Source organism: Anser brachyrhynchus (assembly GCF_964034855.1).
Source record: "Anser brachyrhynchus genome assembly, chromosome: 8".
Lineage (NCBI taxonomy): Eukaryota > Metazoa > Chordata > Aves > Anseriformes > Anatidae > Anser > Anser brachyrhynchus.
Genome location: NC_137702.1, coordinates 22,930,231 through 22,952,987, shown reverse-complemented (window position 1 = coordinate 22,952,987; position 22,757 = coordinate 22,930,231). Strand labels below are relative to the sequence as shown.

At 47.7% G+C, this 22,757-nt stretch overlaps 1 protein-coding gene across 5 annotated transcripts in view; it reads right to left on the bottom strand.

Moving 5' to 3' along the window:
• Positions 1 to 5,865: 5,865 nt before the first annotated feature.
• Positions 5,866 to 22,757, bottom strand: part of LOC308198726 (uncharacterized protein) — a 30,843-nt gene continuing 13,951 nt past the window's right edge. Inside the window, exons 3-6 of one of the 5 annotated variants that reach the window (XR_013954147.1) lie at positions 17,613 to 17,745; positions 12,668 to 12,843; positions 6,863 to 10,441; positions 5,866 to 6,326 (exon numbers count right to left, since the gene is read on the bottom strand). Coding sequence is in view for 2 of the 5 variants with exons in the window: in XM_080601637.1 (XP_080457763.1) it covers positions 6,012 to 6,326; positions 17,613 to 17,745 (448 nt within the window). In the remaining 3 variants the exon portion in view is untranslated. The other 4 variants (XR_013954148.1, XM_080601638.1, XR_013954149.1 and 1 more) reach the window with 4 other exon arrangements.

Genomic DNA, 22,757 nt, shown 5'->3' with positions numbered 1-22,757 from the left:
ACGACCCTGCACTGGCCCAGCCTGCCACCCCCTCCGGACACCCAGCCCTATCCGTGCCCCGGCAGGCAGCAGTACCAAAGCTGTAATGCTACAGAAGGCAACCGCATCTTTTCCGAGCAGAAGGTGCTGGTAAATCCAACAGCCCACTTGTGGTTGCACCTTCTCATGAGATTTCAGAAATACCAAGTCACTTTTATTATTATTTTTTCTCCATCGGTGGCTATTTCTACCTCCCGTTGTTTACTGCCCAGGCTTCTAGGTTTGCTATTAACATTCGCGCTGCCAGGAGCCAGTAGTTTATGGTGGCGCCTACGTCTTCTGTTTACCTTCTTTAATATTGTTCCCCAAAGATGCTCCATTAAAGCCCTCTTAACTGCTCTACCTTGTTTGTTACCCGGAATATTGGTTGCTCTCCCAAGGAGATGGAGGTGGTCCAACTCATATGCTCCCTCTGAAAGCAGAGCTGATGCTCCACGAGTTGCAACACCTCTGCTTCACCTCCGCTTTACACCTTTTGCCACTTGGTGGTCTCTCTCCCCTGTCTGCTTTTGCTTCCAAGGCATGCGGGCCCTCGCAGCCGATCGTTTGAACTTTCCTCTCCTTCTGCTCCCTCCTGAGGTCCCTCAAGTTCTTGCTGATCTGAGAAGTATTTTATGAGGCAATTTCATTCATGCCAAATGTGTCATAACCGATGGATCCCTGCCTACAGCCAGCACAGCCCCGTTCAGCCGTGCAGTGATGTGAGCTGTGCTGGAGCCAAGGAGACCGCACACAGGCCCGTCATCTTGCTGTCCCCTCTGCTGCGCCTTGCCAGGCTGAAGGTTTGCCTGTGGCCACGCACGTTGGCTCTGTTGGCCACCACTCGCTCTCCTTCTCCCCTTGAGAGAGGGCATCAGGCTCAAAATGGGCCATCGGAGACTGTTTAGGTGTTTTTGGTGCTAATTCAAGGTCAAAAGGCATGCTCCGGTGCCTCACACCTTTGCCACAGACACAGGCCCATGCCCTCTGCCCGCAGGTTTCCACACAGCATGGGGGACGTGGTTGTCCCTGGGTTGGGCTCTCTGCTGGGGGACAAGGCCTCAGCCCCCTGGGGCACACTCTACTCAAAAATGGCAGCCAGACACATTTCCTAGGATGTCATGGGTGACCAAAGAGGGGACTGTCCCCAGGCAGGGCCACAGCACATGGTCCCCAATGCTACCATGGTCTGCCCCATCCCATAGCCCGAGGAGGACGGGGCCACCACACGTCTCCACTCCCTGAGGTGGGGACGTCCCTCAGCAGGGCTGGCTTCCTATGGGGCCGGGGGTGATTTTGGTGTCATGAGAGCACCAGGCCAGGGCGGCCATTTCATGGAGGGGAGGCACGGGGATGGGAGGAGGTGGGGGTTTCTTGAGGAAAGGGAGAAACCTCCAGCCTGGAAACCCCTTTGTTCCTAATTGCGCAGTTCTGCACAGGCAGCGGGGCAGGAAAGGGGGACGGCGCGCTGGGGTCTTGACACGGAGCCGCCTGCAGTTGTCCCGGCCCCTCTTAAAATGTCCTAGAGCGCTTGGCTTTGCCTCAGATTAAGTCCAGTTGCCCGGGCTGGCGTGTACCCGTACACAGGCTAAATGAGAACCACCCGTCCCACTGCCGTCCGCCCAGCCCTCCTCCTCCTCCTCCTCTCCCGCACAGGTTCATTAAGGCCTTCCCCAGTGAAAACAGGCTGCGTTTTGGGGGGACTGCCGAAGCGTTTGATATTTTCCACTCTGCGTGTCAAGGGCATTTACAGTCGGCGTCAGGCTGTTCCGTCAGTCTGAGGGAAGCACTTTGAAGTGTTTGTGGTAGAGGCCACATGTGCAGTCAAGATGTGCTCCCCAGCCTCTCGCTCCGTTTGCATTCCCAGCACCATGTGACAATGAACAACACGGCTTAACCCTTTCGTGCTGCTCGCAGCCTGCGTTTCACTTCTTGGCAGCATCCACCAGGGAGCAAGAAGAGGCAGCACAGCTTGGACAGGCACGGCATGGGGCACGGCCCCACTGAAGAAGGTGATCTGGTGGAGGTAAAAGGTCTCAAAGCTGCTGGCAAATCTGATGCTAGTTCCCATACATGCCCGAAGGGCTGCCAGAGGTCCCACTCGGATGATGGAAGTAGCTTTGCTTGTCACGAGCATCGCTGGAGCTGGCTTCCACCCTCTCCAGTCCTTGCAACAGGCCCCAAGTTTTACCCGAGAAGCCGCATGGAATGAGTCCCAGCGGCGGTGACACACCAGGAATGCCCACAATGACATTGCTGCCTGTCCTCCGGCATGACGGATGGCACACGATGAAATGTCAGCCGTCTCCTCCTGAGCAGTGCATGGGGCGAGCAACTGCAGCAAGTTCGCCGTGGGGGCTGTGGTGTGAGCCCAGCAGTGTTTTGAGGAGCTCTCCATGGGGCAGTGGTCAGGGATGACTCCAATTTGTTTGTGTAGGGCTCGCACAGTAGTTGTGTAGCTCTCTGCCATAGCTGCGGGCTTTACATTATTTTCACATGTCCAGAGAGCGCCCTGGAGAGGGGCTGCCTTTAAAACGAAGCAGGAGGACCAGCAAGCAAAGCAGAACAGCAGCGCCCAGGCCATATGCCTCTGCTCAGCTCCCTAAAAAGACTGCTGGGACAGAGTGAGGAAATTTGAGAAACGTGGCATCAAGCGATGCTTCCCTGGTGCCTGAGGGGCACCTTCACCCCTGGCTCTCCACAGCCCCCGAGCAGGAGGTGGGGGCTTCTCCAGAAGTGGACATTGGTCCTGGTGGGTGGATTGTCCATGTTCTGTCAAGCACCTGGCTGGTTATTAGGAATGGGATTTGGCTCGCACCTCTGGAAGTCCCACGAGATATAAACTCAACCTTCACCATCACGCAAGCCTGTCTGTGCCGGGGGCTGAGCTGCAACCCCCACGGGGTGGTTTTAATTCTGAGCAGATTCCCAGTTTGATCCGCGCAGCCTGGACCCACTGCAGTGATAAAAAGGACGTGGCAGGCAACAGCGGAGGAAAGAGAGCGGAGGGAAAGGCAGGGGCCTTTCTGTGCAAGCTCAGAGCTCAGCAGCTATGAGCTAAGGGGTCAGAGACGTGAGCTGCAGAGATGCAGGTCCCACCCTTTGCTGCTGCCTTGAGCACGGCAGTGGTTTTTGGGAGCCAGCACTCGATCCAACCCCAGCACTCGACTGCTCGCTCGCCCCTGCGTTCCCGGGGCAGTTGGCAGAGCCGTGGCTGCCGCGGCAGCACAGATCCGGCATGGGAAGGCTGCTCCAGCAGCTGCAGCGTTAACGCGTGGCACACAACAGCATCATCTTCCTTCTCCATTACTGCATTACAGAGGGTGGAGGCCTGGGGGAAGGGTGTCACTGTGCTGGCTCTCACTTGGCAGGGAAAAAAAGTCTTCTGGGCCGCAGCTTCCTAGAAAAGCTGAAGGCAAGGCATTATGCAGGGGAACTGACCTGTCCTCCTTCCATGAAAGCCCCCTCCGTGCAATCAGTTTGAGTCCTGGAAGCTCCTGCCTCTTGCCAAAACAGGGCAGGTGGAAGGGGGCTGGATGGCCAGTTTTCAGGCCAGTTCCCAAGAAAACAACACCGATGTGCTAACCCTCTATGCCATGCTCCCTTATCAGTTTTGAAGTGGTTGGCAACTTTTGAAACCCATTTGGTCAAAATGGCAGACTTCTCAGAAGCAGTATGCTAATGACAATAAAATACATGTTCAGAGGAGACAGATCCAACCTGGGGGCCCAAGTGAAGGGAAGATGAATAAGTTCACTTTTATTAGACATCAGGAGGTAGACACAGGAAAGCTGGCTTCATTGATTTCACAGACCCTCTTGCTTTTATAGCTCTGTTTCAGAGCAAAGGGGAGGCCTAGTTTCAAAACTTCACCAAATTCAGTGGGTGAGGATTAGGTATGTTAGGCCAATCTCCTTCCACCCCGCAACCTGCTTTCCTAAGATCTAAATGTGCCTCAGGCATCAGCTGTCCGTCACCCATCCCAAGATTCATCCCCGGTGGTGTGCTGTGCCAAGCCTCGATGCCAAGGACATGTGAGATAATTTTGGCTCGGGTCATGGCTGGGGAATGAAGGCAGCTTCCCTTTTTTGTGCTCATGACACATTGTACCCGTTTACAGCCCAAAAGGCGCGTACAGCTGCGGTCTGACCTTCTGGTCCCCGGCACAAGGTGTATTAGGGGCTACATTTCACCCTTGTATAAACCCTTTAATCAGAGGATAATAAAGTGCTTTGCAAACGTTTGCTTATTAATCCTCACCACGGTCCTGGAAAGAAATAAGAGACACAGGGGAATCACCTCATTTGCTACGGAGACGGGGCACTTTCTGGGGTGAAATAGAGGCATTCAACAGATGAGAACAGCGCTGCTCAACATAACACACCGGCCAGAAAAGAAATGAAAGGAATTAAAATCGTGGTGAACGAGGGGAGATTTAGGCAGGCACAGTGTGATTAATCACACTGAAACTTGGCTAAGACAACGGGGAAAGGTGCCATGTGATTTTTATCAGGCTCTGTTAATGCTTCACTCATGCCCCAGTGTGACAGGTAACACAGCACCCCATGAGAAGGGGCTGGGGCAGCAGGATCGGGACACGGCTCGGGAGGGAAAGAGCTGGGCAAAAATTCCAAAAGCCCCAGGTGGGCTGGGGCTGTTGGACACGACCCCCTGCTGCGAACCAGCCTCGGGTGGGTGCCTGAGAACAGCACTTACAGCGACCCATCGGCCATGAAGTTCTTGCTCCCTGTGACTGTAGGGACTCAGCCCATAACCCAAGGACACCGTTGTTACCCACGGCTTATAAATCATGCACACTTCTACCCCTGCACCCAGGTGCTTTTTGTCGTTCCCACTGCTGAACTGCCATTGCTGCAAGCAAACAAAACGAAGGCATGCCTGGTTGTTTCCCTGCAGCTTTATCTTCTCATGCAGCCTCTGCGCCTTGGACTGCTTGTGTCTCTTCAAACATAACTTTCCTTGAAGCGTCTTCAGCTCAGCCATGCCCTCCAGTAAGCTGTACGCACAGATAATTTGCAGAAAATCAGAGGCAAGACACAGCCGAGTAATCTTCGTCACCAGTGAACCCCAAGGTAGTTTACAAACAACCCAGAAACTACTCTTCAAAATGGGATACTCTGAAAAGCAAACACTGCACAGTGCAAGATGTACACTGCCTGGTCCTCAAAACAGAAACGTCCCAGATGACAATGCTGGCAAAGAAAAAAAGGTCAGTTCGAGCTAGCTTTTGCTCCAAGATTTCACGAGACATGACCGTGCCAATCCTTCGATGCTAACAAGACTCATTTCAGAGCAGATTATCCAAGATCGAAGGATACTACCAGGGACTGGGCACACCGTGTAACTATGTGTTGTTTTGCAAAGGCTGACAAATCAGATGGCAGTGCTTCTCACAAACCTGCACGGCTCTATACGATGGCAGGAGGGAGAGGGTGAGATTATACAACTTGAATAAGGCAAAAGCCCACAGACTTTCTTTTTTGGGCACAGATAACTCCAGAAATTATCAGTGCCGGCTCTGCCAGCCCTGTGCCTCTGTCCAGGCCACATACCACTCTTTTGTATCCTCACTGCAGTGAAGGATTTTATCCCACTAGGGTTTATTATTCTTTTATAGACTGAAGGGCTTCAGCCTAATCTTTCAACAAACAAAAGGAATCTTTCAACATTTCAATGCTGTTGTAATTGGCTCCAAAAATAGCACCCTCAGAGCCACATTTCTTAATCTTCTCAAGTCCAAGGATTAACCTTTTTTCAGAAAAAAAAAATCCAAAGACCAACTTGTATATTTTTAACATAGTAATTCAAATAAACAAAAGACTACAATTTGAAAGTTAATCTATAGTAGCTTTTATTTTCTCCCATTTAACTTGTGTGCTTGTTTCTGTGGCCACTGGAGGGGAGGAGAGAGGGTTCACTATTGTTTCATGAGCCACCACTGGATGTTTTATGGACCACCGAAGGCCCATGGATCACAGCCTGCAAAACATTGCTATAGAGATAAAAAGGCTCGTTACAGGAGGCTCTTGCTCTCTGCTCCGCTTTATGGCTGGTGGTGCAGCAGACTGCCACATTTTGTCTTTAACTCCTTTAGGCTGCCCACTGAAGGGCACTGGTCGTCTCTCCAGGTGCTCTGTGTTGCTCGCTTCGTGCTGTCCTTGCAATACCTGTGCACTCAGATTATATCCCTGGATCCATGCCATGCTCCCGGGTACTCCAACCAGGTCAGCTCCAGGACAAAGTACCATTGCCCAAGGGATGCAGAATAATGCCGGCTTGTTCTGACTCTTAAAAAAAAGACAGTATGTAATCAACACCTGCACCCAACCATCCTTGGACAGGGTGACTTGTCTCTACTGCTCCTCAGTCACCTGAAGTGGAGCAAAACCTGCCTTGGTGCAGCCCTCTGTACAGCCCCCCCAACTCTCTCCCAACCTTGCAAGCAGACACCTTGGCACCGCCAGCTGCCTTCGAACTCTGTTACTGTTGGCTGGCTGGAACTGATAGTTTCCCTCTTCTTTCTCCTTGTTTCATTAACTGTCACGTTGGAGGTTTTGATCTTCCCTGGAGCCAAGCCCTGCCAAAAGATTTACTCTATTGCAGTGCTCCGTTTAACATAATTGCCAGAGAAAGCTGTGCAGTTGGTAACGACCAAGGTAAGGAAACACACTAGATGCACTCAGGATATAGCATTCACATATTGTACTTTCATAAAGGTATAGCAATGGAAACATTCCCTATTTTGATTGTCCCAAAGCCACAGGAAAAAGGGAATTAAGGGAATTGATATGTCTGGGACAGATGCCAGCTCTGATTTACTCACATTTTTACCCTGATCTGAAATTCCTTGGTTAGAGATGGAAAACTTCTACGGAATATGTGAACCAAATCAGGCCGTGTAAGTGCTGGGATCCAGCTAAGAGCTATCTCGGCTGGTACACTCTGAGAAACATAAAAACAAACAAACTGACAATCGACTGGGCAACAACAGCTCTATAAGAAACTTCTCTTCCTACAGAGGGTTTGGACATTCCAGCATCACCACGGCTAATACCCGCATTTGCAGTCTGCCTTCTGACCACAAAGTGCCTAAGGTACCAGAACACCAGTGAGTTAGGATGTAGGGGTTGGCTTGGCTCCTGGAAAGAGGATGTGCTTTATCATCAAATCCCAGCATGATTTGGGATGGAGAGGCACAGAGCGGTCAAGCCAGAGTGGTGAGCCCAAAACAGGGTTGCCTTTGGAAGCAGTATAAAAAGAAAATATCCTTGCTAACATAACCTCGCCTTCTAGTTTAACCACCACGTTCCCTCAGAGAGTGCAAACATGCCTGCACATATTTTAGGCAGAGCAACCCACTTAGGAAGACTTAGATGCAGCGTAAGTCCAATTAAAGCAAAATGGAATGAAAGTCCCAAATTGTTTCAATGTGTCAGAGTGAGGAGTTTGCAAACCCACTGGTTATTGCGAAGTTGTTCTGGGAAAAACAATTTCTGTACAGATTCCATACCACTTTGCTGAACTCCATGGGAGATTTGCCATCAGCTTCAGTGGGAGAAGGACCAACGCATATAAGTAAGATTTAATCATGCATTAATTAATTGTGCTTCAGGCTAAATGTACTTGCTCTTATGCTCCAAACCTGCAATGAATTTTCTACAGAAAGGTCTCTGTCCCTGCAGTGGTGTCCACGGAGCTCATACCAGCAAGGTGGAATTACAAGATCCCATGCCACTGTGCAGAAACACAAGAACATCTGTCTATGTGAATCTTGCTGAGATTAACATGAGTTCAATCAGGAGCAGAGTTTGATGAAAATGCCTCATTAGATATCAAGCAGAAGTGTAGATCAAAGCTTTTCTTTAGCTCACTAATAAAATAAAACGGAAATAGCCCTGCAGAGGAAGGAGCTTGCTTGTTTGTGATGGCTCTGTTTTTTGGGAAGGTGAGTACAGAAACCACAACATTATTATTGCTAAAATAACCAAAACAAAACACAAAATTAGGCAAATCCTTAATGCAAGATAACATCCATAATTCTTTCTATTGTTTAAATTCCCAAACATCAGGCAGTGTGGTTGAAGTATTCTGCCCACACCACCGACCTCCAACCTTTGTTGAAAACAAGGTAAAATAGTGAAGGCTCTTTCTTGATTTATGAAGTAAGGTTTCTTTCGTGTGCATTCCAGTATTAACAGGACCCCAAAATTCAGGTAGGGTAAGCTTGATTTACACCAGATCAGATGCATCATCTATGGTTCCTCCAAGGCTGTGCTCTGCTCTCTAGCTCAGCTCTTTAAGGCTTTCTTACACAGAATTACTAAGGGGCAGATACTGGCATAGTTTTGTTATGGCTTAACCCCTGCAGGCAACTGACACCTTTAAACTCGCTAGAAAGCCATTTGCTCCCTATGTAATTAATGTCCTTCAGCTAGAAAGTTTGCTTTCAGTACAAAATAAGCTCTTTTTAATCACCTCTGTTAAGTCTTTCTACTTCATCTCATTTGGTTCCTATAGAAATCGTAAGTCTTCCAGAACTGCAAATTCTGTTTTCCAGCCAATGTTAGGAAAACTGATTTTTCCACTACCTTCTGAGATAATATTTGCATATAAATACTGTTCCGATCTCTGAAAATATAGCTGAAATTATTCTTATTCATTATACTGGAGACCTTCCATGTTTCCACAAGCAGCTGCTTCATTTTTTCTTCCTTTCCACGTAAGCAAAAAAAGACCTCCTCTTTGCTTCTTCGTTAATCCTCAGCTCCTTTTTACATGCAGCTCTTCAGCAGAACTCTTTGTTTTTCAAAAATCAAAGAGAAAATAATGAGATTCTGATTTGAAATCAGCACCTTCCTGGCCAAACCAGCACTCCTCACCCTTGACCCATTATGGTTGGTAAAGTTATAAAAGTTTGTAGCTAGTCTGGAGAACTAACTCTTCTCAAAGACTCTCTATTCAAAGCTGAACAATAAAAGTGTAAGGGCTCCAAAAGACATAAAGAAGGCTGTCAGGGATCTTCACCATGGTTTGGGAACCTCTGCATTAAGGAAGAGAGAAAGCGCATGGAGTTGCATGTCTTTTCTATGTGTGAAAAGCTCCAGTGAGCTGAACAAAAAGTGACGAAGTTCCTCAGCAGGGTGAACATCTCACACATTAAAAGCGGATAAAAGAGACCTACTGTGCAAGTCAGCCAGAACCAGCAAAGCTGCTTTTTGCTACATATTACACATTTCACCCCATTTCAGAAGGACACACTAACAGTATTGCTCATGCATTCACTGAACTTCCTAGGCCTGTTTCTGGCACTTTTTTCTACCTCCTTTCTCTGCTCTCCTCTCCACTTCTGGGGCTGTACCTCACTGCTGTGTACACACGTAGGATAGGACTTGGAGGTGCAAAACAAGACTGAAACATAGGAAGGGACCACACTACCCATTAGGCAGCACAACAGCAGGGCATGACTACAGATAGGTAACAGAACTATCAGCACTGTTGATGTGCAAGTCCTTATCTCTGTTTCAAAGTGTTGTGTAGAAACAACTTTCATTTGTACTTGGGAAGGGCACTCAGAAAGGGAGGTGCAGTTAGAGCAAGCTGTTTAGATGGGGCAGAAGGGGAAAAGAGGAATCTTCTTACTCTCCCCTATACAGATCACTTCTGAAAATCCCACTTGTTTTGAACACCATCCCAGGCAAGAATCAGACAGAACAGAGCACTAGATGAGAGCCACATGGTGAGATCAACTGGTAAAAACTTTTTTGTGTTTTTGCATCTCTGCTGCAGAGCACCCAAATACCAGAGATTCATGAGCGTTTGCAAAGGATTTACGTTTTCAGCATATCATTCCTGAGATTAGCATAGAAACTTAACAACAACATAAACTTCAGCTGTCCCCTTGTTACCTCCTTGCACAACTTGTTTTCTTCAGGATCTTCTCAGTTGTTGACAAAGAGGCTCTCCTCATTTAGAAGAGCAGAAAACCATTGTTACTGTTCTCATCAGGCTGTGAGATACAAAGAATTCCTGAGATCATCCTCTCTATCCCTATATTGCAGCTATAGCACTAGCCAGGAGCCTGTGTCTTTTCATCTGCCTACGTAGCTATTTTTTTGAAATTTTCAGGCCTTGTGCAGCTGGAAGATGGCTAAAACAGTGCAAAGAAGGGCCATGGGGCTCTGGGTTTTGCAGCCTCAGCACCCATGGAAAGAAGACCTGATACAGATGCTGGCAATCCTGGGTGAACCTTCTTTCAGAGGAAATGGAGACGCGCTGGGAACCTCCCAAGAGAGCAAAAGAATGCTTCCAGACAGTCAGGTGGAGCAGCCTGCTGGCTCCATCAACCTGAGGGACTTGGCAGCCTCCGCTGCTCCAGCTGGCCAGGATCCTGGAGTCTGCAAAGCTGAAGGCAGAATTACTGAATTATTGGGAGAAAACAGATCACTGCATGCGCTTATAAGCAGTGATACCTACATACATATATACATATACACACATACATTTATACACATCATGGAGTCAGCAGCACCTAGTAGACTTGCAGGATATATGGACTTCTAGCAGGACTTAGACCCCTCTGTCTTATTCTGTAATGACTAAGCTAGTCTCTGTGTTGGGCATGTTAACTCCACAGAAGAGTTCTGACATCTTCCTGGAAAAGATTTAAAGATGTATTTTTATTGGGTTTTGTAGAAGAAACACTGACTAAATGCTCCTATCTGAAGCTTGCCCAGCAGCCTCGCATTCCCTGGGTTCCTCTAAGTCTGAATCCTCAAAGTCTTTCTGTAGCAGAGGCCAAATCCCACTTCCAGCCCCAGTCTGGGCGCCAGGCTTGCTTGCTAGGCTCTAGACTTCTTCAGCCCAGAGCAGAGTTCCTGCTTACGTCAGTAGTAGTTGGCCAAGAGAAAAAGAGAACAATACAGCCTTTATAGATTAACAATATTTCAATTTACTGTAATTTATGCGGTATATAACATGGTTCAGAGGAAGAATCTGTCCTCTGGGATCCTTGCTTTTTCTATCTTTTCTTTCTCTTCCATCTCTACCTTTCCCTTCCCTCATCTCCTTCCTTCCATTTCTATCTTTTTACCTCATTTTATCTCTCCTTTCTGCATCTCATCCCTTCCAACAGTTCCCACTGTTGCTCTGATGGCTCCACTCCCATACCTACTGCTACCTTATCTGCTAAAATCACCACCAACAGAACATCTAGAGGAAACGTATTCCAGAGTCCTGGAAGGTGATGCATGGAACAAGGAGAGCAGGACTTGAATGGCAGGAGGACTGGGATATGCAAGAGAAGTTACAGGCTGCAATGGCCTGGTGTACATGCATTGTTACAGGCAAGGGAGAGAGATCACTCCCAGCAGTAGCTGAAAGAATTCTCTGCAGCATTTCTGCCCAGAAAAAAATATATTTCAAAGTCAGAAGGAGAAAAATAAATAGAAAAATGTTTCATCTTTGGAGTGTTGGATATTTGATCTTATCTGGAAAGAACGTGCGTGTACATGGGTGCATACATCACTGTTGTTATTTTATGAAAGAGTGTTGTTATGAAACTTCCCTTCCCATTTTGCATAAATATCATTTTTCAGACATGTGGTCACTGGTTTAGGGAATATTTACTGCTACATGCCTCAGTTTTTGCAGACCCAACTTTTCTTGGTTTCATTCTCAGGACTATTCAGTATAACCAGAGCCTTTGCCACAGATGTCCCAGACACTGCTCTTAAAGAAATAATCCTGACCAAAATTGGTGCTTTGGCCTGTGTGAACTGCTAAACATCATCACAAAGCAGCAATTAGGCTGTAAGTTCCTTACAATCTTTGCCTCTTCAAACCTTATTAGTTAAGTCACATGGACGAGTGTAGCTATGGACACAAAAGCAGCACTGACAGGTTCTCACGTTTGTTCAAACTCATATCTGGTTCTCTTCCAAAAGCCAACCACCCAGCTGACATCTGATGTGCTGCCTGCCTTACCTGGATGCAAGCTCAAGGAAGGGGAAATCCCTTCTCCACCACAAGTACAGCCATTACCAACACTGAGAAGCTGCTTCTCCCACACCAGTACCTAGAAGCTACTGTGCAACCTAACAAAAATCCCTTGAGCTCATCACTCCTGGTCTAGCCAGCCCATATTTCCCTTCACCCTTTCCCAGCCACCCAGGACAAGAGTTATCCACCCGTCATTACACATAAGGACATGCTTCCAGGTCCCAGAGACAAGTACAAATGCACACTGACTTCCTAGTATTCAAGGTATTCTGCAGTTCATGGAAAATCCTCCATCAACCTTTAGGAGAGTTAGATGAGGTAATAATAGGCAAGATGAAACAGGGGGCTGGAATTGTCACGGCCCCAAGAGCACCAAAAAGCTGTGCAGCTTTTTCCCCCTCTTTGGCGTCTAGCTCTCAGTTGTAGAGACCAGCTCTGATACAGTAAAACTGAGAGCTGGAATCAGACTGCTGTGAAAATGGTGTGAAAAAGCTATGAGAAGCCTCTGCAGGGCACTTTCCCCACTGCACTTGGGAGCTGCCTTGAAACTCAGGCCCTTGCCTTTGGTCTTTACCTCAGCAATCACAGCCAGGAGCTGGTACCCAAGCCCTCCTTTCTGCTGTGCGCTTACCAAACACTAGAATAGACAATTTAAGCAGCCACACTGGTCCCCCTCACAAGTGGGTGATGATCCTGTCCTTCAAGACATCTTCTCAGACTGAAATTGACCCCAGGCAGATCTGTTCATGACACAAGCCACCTTATGTCTTCTCCAGGACACGAGCAGGCTGAAGCTCAGACCTCTGCCTTTAAACAAACAAACAAACAAGGAATAAACCATCTTAAAATAAATTCATAGGGAACTATGACCCTCATTCTTCCTAAAATCACTGGGCTCTTTGTGCTAACATTATATTTTGACATTACCTTTCCTTATTTTAAAGTCTTCTGGTCAGCATAAAATGATACAAGAGCACAGAAAGCCATTCCATTTTCAGGACAATGAGGATCAGAGATAGTGAAAGCTCTTCTGGATCATCTGTTTCAGAGCAGGTCTCTATCCCCCACTTTTCACTTGCTGGAAAGTTACCCAGCCATATGTTTGCAATTAAAGTCTCAGTTCCTCACAGGCTCATGGCAAATAGTTTGCTTCACCTGGGTCACATCTCTAAAGGGAATTCCCCCAGACAGGATTTGCAGGACATATTCGGTGGCAGCTCTGACATCGGTATTAGCCATAATGGAATCCATGTCAATTATGAGTTCATCCATTCGTTTTTCTATCCAGGCCTCCCACTCAAATTTCAGAGATCCCCTTCTAAAATGCAATTTGACCCATTTTGGAAGGGAGAGAGTTCCTTAGTCACTCCATTTGAGACCAATTAGGCTGTTTGATTTGGGATCCTTTATCCCATAGCGCTCTCAGCCTGTCTGTTCCAATAAATGTTGCAGAAAATCCTAGTGTCTGCAATCCCTGCAAGTTTCATGGACCCTATTTCATATCCAGTAACTGCACTCCCTTTACTCCTCTTTCACCATCCTGAGTCAATCACAGACTTTGGGGTTACTCTGTGTGTGCCAGCTCCATCTCCCTGAACTGCCCTTCAACTTCTTGCCCGGGAAAGCTAGCAGGATGAGGAGGCATGACTGACTTGTCATGCTTTTTCCTGGCTTAAGAGCTTGAAGTGAACTCTTTTGTGGCTAACACGCCCCGCAATGCATATGTGTTCTCAGAATTCACTTTTAATTGACTCCACTGATTTGCTTGAAATATCAATTAAATCATAATGATGTTCTCCACCTGACTGATGGAGAGAAACTTTTTGCTCAGGCAGATAATGACAGGACAATGGGGAATAGTCTTAAAATAAAAGAGGGGAGATTTAGATTAGATTTTAGGAGGAAATTCTTCACTCAGAAGGTGGTGAGGCACTGGCACAGGCTGCCCAGAGAAGCTGTGGATGCCCCATCCCTGGAGATGTTCAAGACCAGGTTGGATGGGGCTTTGGGCAACCTAGTCTGGTGGGTGGCACCCCTGCCCATGGCAGGAGGCTGGAACTAGATGGCCTTTAAGGTCCCTTCCAGCCCAAGTCATTCTATGATTCTTCTCCAACCATCTGATGGATAATCCAATCATCCCATGACTAATTCTCCCCAGTGGGGAGATTTTCAAAGCAAGGAGCAATCACAGATTTGCAGTGAGTATCAGAGTTCAAGGCCTTTGTTTTACGTTTCATTCACAGATGTTTCCAGCACCCCAGAGCCCTGTCGAACAAATCAATGGGTGTGGACTCAAGGCTGATAATGGAAACAAGGTCACAGGTTGTGACAGGACACCTACCTGCTTTAATTCCACGGTCTTCAGAAGTTCCCCACATGTTCCAAACCAGAATAACTTGCAGTTTGTGAATTCAGAGTACTCCCACAGTACAGAAATAATCTAAACTTACTACAACACAAACCTTTGATTGAAGGACGAGCACATATTTAACTGTCATCACAAAGAAGACGGCTTTCCTCATTAGGGGCTCAGATGAATTGTTACGGTAAGACCAAACCTTGTTAGAGGAGAAGGGCTGGAATCGGTGCTTCCCCTTCCGAGCCTCCGTGAGTGACCCTGAACTTTGGGTGAGGGAGGTTGGTTTCAGAATGCAAACCTGAACCTGACTCTGAAGTTGGCAGCTTGCCCCCTCTTTCAGGCAGCAGACCTAAACCAGCTGAAGATCTGCAAGGCCTTGTGCTGCAGGGAGCTAAAAATCCAGATCTGGATTTTGCAGCCTGGGATCATCTCCGAGTCTCCCGGCTTGAGAACCGCAGTTCCATTTGCTTTACGTCACTCGCCTGTTTGCTTTGTAGAAAAAAATATATTAAAAAAAATATAAATCAGTAACAATCCAAAAGACAGCAATGCTGTCCCAGCAGCTTTCCTCCTCACAGAGCAAGGAAGAAGTCAATTAAGCCCAGCAGTACCCACATCCGTAGCCCTTTGGGCCTCACAGCATCTTTTCCCTCTTTTCTCTGTCTTTGTTTTGTTGGTTTTTGTTTGTTTGTTTCAATTTTTATCACTTTAGCTTGTGCAGCCTGAGAGGCAGGGGACCTTGGTGGTGTCCTTGGAGTGTTCACTCGGTTGGAGCACACCCAAGAGGTGGTTTTGAAGGCCCCTGAAAGCCTCCGAGACCCCATGCTGTGTGCATGTTTTGCAGAAGGGGGGTGGCTGCAGCTGGCTCTGCACGATTTGCCCTTGGGGACAGGTTTGCCTGCCAGCCAGAATGGTGCTGGGAGTAAGGCACTGCCATCTTCATCCTCCTCCTCTGTCAGCCCTGCTCTGCTTTTTGGCCATGGAGAAAGTAGTTGTGCTGCTAGCCAGGCTCTGCCCCTCTTCCGGATATCTCCAGGCTCCCAGCGGTGCACAGAAGCAGTGTTCTTTAAGTTTCCTGAGCCTGCAGCGCTGCCGCCTTTGGTGGCCTTCCCTGCACATCCTGAACCCAGGCACTCTGCCACCACCCCACGGAAACCAGACCTCCAGGCCTCTCTGCCCTGTGCGCCCCCGTAATCAAAGCACACATCTCCACTCTGCAGCCTTACAGGAGCTCTAAGTTAGGGCTCATCTCTTCAGGGACACCTGACGGTCAGAGCCCGTGACACGAGGGCTCTGCAAAGTTTTTTAGCATTGTTACTTTTTACAGTAAGTTCTCAGTAGGTTGCATAAACCTTATAGATAGATCCAAACAAAGCAATGCAGTGTTCAATGCATCCAAATCCTCCTTTCCATCACTATTCCTGCACAGCCTGTTGAGCTTGGGTCAAGTCCCATGGATAATCCAGGGTCCTCCTCCTGTGCAGGACTTCTCCATACCTATGAATCTACCCTGCAAGCTCCTTCATTCTGCTTTTTCTCCATTTTTAACCTTGGTGGTTCTTCATTGAACCCCTGTTTCCTTGCTAAGGTCTTTTCCCTGTGTTTCTCTTCATTGCTGACCTTCTTCTTTCTCTTCAGCTCATGAACTTTTCCACGATTTTGAATTCCTTTGCTGTTCCAATGTGGGTAAAAACATTTTATATTGGAGATAAGGTAATTCATTGAAAATATAGTCAGTCATACTACATTGATACATGAACACCCATGTATTTCATTTGGACACTTATTTCCTGAAACATTCAAAAAATATAACCAAATACATTTCATATTGGAAAATATGAAATTTCAGAACACTCAAAAACTGTAGGAACAGAGCTTTCTGGCATTATAAAAATGTTTCATTTTGTGAAAGACTGGGTTTTCTTTTCTTTTCTCCAAAAAATATTCAAAACAGGTACTTTTTAATGTTTGCATGAAAAATACGTCTTGTTTAAAAATTTTCCAATGAAAAATGTCCACTAGGTCCCAGAGCCAGGTTCATTCCATGGTCACAATCCCTACTGACAGTGGTGAGATTAGTTACGCTTGGTAAGAGATACAATGAAGAACTAACAAACATCCTTGCTGTTCTGTGCTTGTCCTAGCTTCTCTCTGCTGCAGGCACCCCCATGTGCTCTGATCTCTTGGTAGGAGGGAACACAGCATTTGTTATTGGTTTAGCACCAACCATGGAGCTCCATTTCTTACACAGCCTCCCAGGACAATCCTGAGTTCTTATGTGCAAATGAAATATGGCTCTGTTCGTGCATGCTGACGGGCCCTCTCCATGGGCAGCTTGCAAGGAAACTCACCCGTGGCATTCTGGCACCATCCTGAGCCCATTACCTCTGCTCCTGCTGCTTCTGCTTCCTTTGGCATTTTCAGCGATATCGTGGAATGAGGAGTGAGCCCCAAAGAGATGCATACCTATAAACATGGTACTTGTCCCGCTGCTGCTAATAACTACTGACACTTGGTTTTCCACACCTCCGTATAGGTGAATTAAGCTTTGTTGTGCAGAGCTCAAAACCAATCACCAGGCTGAATGGAAACCAGATTCTGATGATATTTGGATCCAAGGCAGGAGCTGCGCTTTTGATATTGCAGCTTAAACCTGACTGCACAAACAATCTTGGCTCTCCTCCCGTTGTAGTTTTCTATGCTGCCAAGCCTCAGTATTAAAAAGTCAGGAGGCAGGCATGAAAAGGAAGAGAAGAAAGGAAAAGAGAGAAAAGAACAAGAAATGTGACACACTTTCACTCGTGTTCTAGGTTTCTTTAGGCTTTCGGATACAGTTGTCTTGTGCTAGAAATGTTTCCATAATCAGAAGGACTAGGAATATAACCTTGAAGAACAGAAAACATGAGAGGTTTGAAAAATTACACGCCACCAATGACTACTGCCTCATCATAAGCCCCAAACCTGACAGTGAATCTACAGTTAGCAACATCAAGACCTGTAACACTTCCCCATCTCATCAGTGAAAAATGTTTCCTGTTCGCAAAGCAAACTTTTATCCCTGAGGTAAGAAGCACATTGTAATGCAAAGGTTGTGAAGTATTTGTCATCAACCTCCCTTTTAAAGAGAAATCAGCACGTTGCAGCAAAGGCCATGACCACGTTGCTGAAAACCAAAGTGATTAATGACACTAGTACGTAATAATTAAAAAATACTCACTGAAGTGGATCGTGAGCCATTCTTGACTTGGGTAGAGTATTGGCCAGTTGGATTGGAAATCTCTGGGACATTCTTTAGGGACGTGGCAAAGCACAGGGGGGTCCTGGCCTTTGAACGAGACTCTATGACTGTCCTGTAATAACGAAACATCACAGAAACAATCACATCTCAGCAAGAGCTCCAGTTTTCTGGCCAGAAACGTTAAAAATCCTCAGCACTGAGGGTCAAATTTCCACAGTCACCTTGCATCAGCTTGACTCTGCTCCCACTGCAAAATCAGTCACTGGTGGTAGGAAGAACAGCCTGTGCTTCTGAAAATCCCTCTCAGACTGCTATAAAATGTTTCTTCAATTCCTACATCAGCCTAAACATTTATTCTTCAGAAGTGGCTTTGTTCTCCATTCAAATTTTGCTTCCCAGCAATCTGAGACAGAGGAGCAAAGTAGCTTTTGCCCATCCAGCCAAAAGCTTGGTTCAGAGCAGATCCCTTACTCCACCACGAGGCCCAAGCAATGCCAGCTAACACCATGCCCAAGCTCCTGTCTCACCAAGGCTGCTGGGGCAAGTCACTGGGAGTCCACTGCTTTATTTGGGGCTGGGATTTCATTCGTATTTAGGCTACCACTGAGTTCAAAGGTCACTCCTCTCAATGTCAGGACTATAGCCCTCCTAAAGAAGGCATTAGCTACACTAAGAAAACGCAGAAATCCCAGCCTTTGCGAAACTAGTGCAGGAATTTTCCCTTAGTAACAAACCCCTTAGCATCTTTTGTTTTGGAAAACATGAAAATGTTTCCATATAAATTTTTCCAAAATGCAGCCCTCAGGATTCTCACGTTGCCCCGACGCTGAGAAATCCCTCTGCTCACCCCAGAAAAAGAAAAAAAGGACGGCCCGTGGAGCGTCTGAAAGATGGCAGCATCCTCAAGCATCCCTAGCCTTGGGGTAGAAATCTAATCCTCGTTATCCCTGTTTTGATCCCAGGTTCCCAGGGCTTCATGCCAGGTTGTTGGGGGTCTGGCATCTCTGGGGGGGTTTGTAGGGATTCTGGAGCAATGCTCAGGGTGTCTGTGGGCTTCCCGTCCCACAGCAGGACTGAAGGCAGCACAGGGGCCCCAAGCCCTGCACAACGAGGCAGCCGGCTGGCAGGGGAGCAGGCTGCGCTCCCGCAGGCTCGTGTCTGGGGCTGGGCAGCAGCTCACCAAAACAGAACCACTTTGAGAAGGATTTCAGCAATGACGAAGGACGATTTCCTGACGATGAGGAAAGCTTTCCATTAGAAATGTCCCAGACAGTCCCGACCCGGAGGCAGCAAGGCGCTCCAGCGAGGTAGAAATGTCCCCAGTGCAGCCCAGCAGTGACGTGGTGAAAGCACAAGGCTCAGGAACTCGCCCCGAGCCTCTCCGCAGCGTGGGCAGGCTGGGACCCTTTCCAGGCAGCTTACCACCCCCCCTGGCACTAGCTGTTGAGTTATCCCGGGCTCCCTCCATACCTCTCTGCAGAGATGCTCGCTCCCTCCTTACAGAGGGGCTGAGAAACCCTCCGGAGATGCCGGTCCCTGCGTTGACTTGGCCAGAAGGAGATTGCAAGCATCTCCCAACACCAAGTGTCTTAACCAGGGGCTGTGCATGGGTGGCAGGCTCGTGCCACGCCGAGCTTTGCTGGGCTTTGCAGACTGCAGGGTGCCCGGCCCATCCAGCCCCCGTTGTAACAGCTTTTTCCCCCTCGGGCTCTTTCACACCTCCCCGTTTGCCTGCACCTCAGCGTGTGCTCGCACATAAACAGCACGGAGGCGGTGGGTCCCCCACTTACCACCAGGGCCAGGCTCACAGCTTGAGCTCACAGATGGCCTCCACGTTCTCCCTCCTAACAACAAGGAGAGCACATGGGCAGCAGCCACCACACAGGGAAAGGAGCTTGCTTCCCCAAACCCATAACTGTCCAATAACAAAAAAAAAAAAAAGACAGGCCAGGAACCCCTCCAGGCATCTCGGGTGGCTTTTTAATGCAACATGCGGGCAGAATCTCTGTTCCAGGTTTTGCTTTGAGCTGATTTCTTAAGCACATACACATCCAAGCCTGGGCCTCCAGCCCCCTGGCTTGTGCAAGAGCTCTTTTGTATGTAAAGTCCTGATGTCCATGTCACAGATCTCGTCTGCACCACACAGCGGGCTCTGCACAACACCGAGCAGAAAGAAATGGCACAAAATCTCTTGATAGATCATCTGTGGAAGGCCTGAACTCCAGCCAAGACAGATAAAAATAAAATAAATTAAAATAGTTGTGTGTGTGTGTGTGTGTGTGTTTTATGAAGGGAACATTTATATTTTTAAACTAGGAGTAATTGTATTCTGTATCTGAAATGGCATCTGAAAGTGATTTAGTGGAACAATGTGGTTTCTGATTGGTGCTTGAACTAGTTCCAGAACATTTTTTATAATAAGCATCATAAAGATCCCAATTATCTGATCCTTTTCCCTAACATGGTCAGAGAGGATGTTTCCAAAGAAAGGGCTTTTGGGTTGTTTTTTATTATTATTATTTTTTTCGTTTGTGGCACTGATCCTGCAAACATTTACATACATGCTTAATCTTGTGAGTAGCCCCAGAGAAGTGAACCAAGGCAGCCCTCAGCAGCAAAGCTAATCGGAGAGTAAACTACTAATGTTCACATTTGCTAATCAGGACAATCCATAGACTTTCAGGGAAAGGTCTGCTTGTTATTCTGAGAGCTGTTCAGGATGCATTTACGATTCCATAAAGGAGGCCCCAGCATTACCAAAATAATTACTTACTCAAACAAGCCTGTAAAACTCAAGGACTGCCCCAAATAAAATGAGGCTTCCCCCCCTCCGGTTTAATAACATAAATCTAGTGAAATGCATCTTGCTGCCATAAAATCAGTTCTACATGCCTTAGAAGCCCTTGATTTACTAAGTGGGCAGGGAGGTCAGATCCTGCTAGGGACTCAGAGGGCTGAACACACGGAGAATGGTTTCAAACCTGAAAGTTTTGTCCACCCACGGAAACAGAAAGCAGCTCATATCTTACCCTGTAGCTTCGCTCTCCAAAGAGAGACGCATAAAAGCAACAGGCAATGCTACAAATTAAAATGGAGCCATTTGGGTGATTACTCAGTGAAGAGAATAAATAGCAACCCTAAAACCCACTGCCTGTCCCAGGGGGGATTGGCCCTGCAGAACTGGCTTTAGAAGCAGCACCCGCCTTGCGCTGGGAGCCTGCAGGGGAGCTGGCTGCCGCATCCTGCCCCTTGCCTTTCCCAGGCAGCCCTCACCGGGCTGCAGGCACGGCTCCAACACGTGGGGCACGGCACATCTCCTGCCACCGGCACTGCAGAGCGAGGCCAGGCATGGCTCGGGGTGGCAGGAATTACCCAGGCTGCTAGGATTAGCATCAGGGCCTGCTACGGGACAGATGATTTCTGTCTCTGCCTTCTTAGAAACATCTCTTCCACTTCTCACCCCCTTTCCTTCCCGAACTAACTGGCTTTGGCTGGGTCCTTCCTGCCACATGCCACAACACAGGAACCACAGGTCATCCTGGACACCAGGTCTGTTCTCCTTTCAAGCATCACTTCAGTTTCCCTCTGTTTTGACCAACAGAGGCTTTAATGTGCTGCAGAGGATAGTGACTGGGCACCTGCAGAGGTTCTTGTGTTAAAAAAGGCTGTGTGTGAGATCCCCCTCGGGGTCCTCTTTTCATAGAACCTTTTCCCACTTCCTTCTCGTCTGGGAGAAAGAAACTGTCGTCTGTACAGCAAAGAGGAAATGTCCGAGAGGAGGGCAAGGGAAACTGCCCAGCAGTTGTCCTTGTTCAGACTAGCTACAGCTCTGGGAAGGTGTGAGGGATTAAGCAGCCTGCTTAGCCTCCCGCAGCGGGACAGCCAGAGCTCCAGCAGTGGGTTTGCATTTGTAGTCAAGAGGAATAGGGAAACAGCTTTACAAAATGCCAACTGTCTGTTTGTGGGTAATGAGCTGATCGAGACCATAAACCATTCCTCGCAACACTGTGCCACGCTCTCTGCAAACCCACACTGAAGCCTACTGTGGTAATGCAGTGCTTCGCCCCTATCCCAAACCAAACTTCCCTATAAGGTGTTGTCAGGCTGATCCTGGGAGGTTCTCGGCCCATGTAGCCCCCAGCACTATGCAGGAGCAATTAGCCTGAGTGTTTGGGTGGACCTGGAATTGTCACCTAACTACAGCAGCCACCTCACTATCAGGCTGCTCCTGGTCACTTGGATCATATTCTGATGATGTGTGAACACAGAGGTGGCCAAAAATAAATAATATAAGACGCCGCACTCCCCTGAGTGTTGAGGTTCTCATGCCAAGAAATATTCTCTCTTCTTGCTGCCTCTTTTTGTGGTGGTTTCCTGAGACTGAAAACGTTCCTCCACTGCAGAAGATGCGAAAAAATTCCTGCTGACCTCAGCACTGAGTTTCATCTTTTTGAAGCTTTGTTGCGCCTCTAAGATAATTTATGAGGTGTCAGGATTTTCCGACCACAAATGTCTTGGACGAAAACCGTTTTTACACTACAGATGCCATGAAAGAGAAGCAATTTCAGTCTGTTTTTTCTACAGCACTGTCTGTGTCCACAATGAAGCACGGGTTCAGAGCTCCCGGAGATTATTTGTGTAAGAGTTGTCCAGGCCAGCGCTCCGCTGAGACTCAGGCTGGGTCTGATTCCCCACCTTTGCCTCATTGCCCTGATCTTCTCTGTTGGGAGGGGAACTCCCATTTCCTGGTGCTGTGCCACGAAAACACGAGCTTGCCAAGTTATTCTCTGTATGTGTGTATGTGCGCGTGTGTGTTCAACAAGCCAGAAGTACCAGAAGTAAAAAGATCCATTAACAAACCACATTTTGCAACATCCATAAGGATCCCCAGATTTCTCGTCTGTGGATTTCTCTTCCCCGTGCTTTAGATTTTCGAGGGGAAAAAGAAACCAGCAAAAAAACCCCAAGAACCCAGCTTAGCCGTTTCTAATCCAGTATGCACCTCAGTCTCCATGAAAGTGTTCTTGGGACGAGAGCAGTATTTCCCTTGGCTGGGATGCCCAGCCTCCTGGCTCCTCCGGAGCTGCAGAGCTGTAGACATTCCGCTGAGTAGTTTGCAACCCT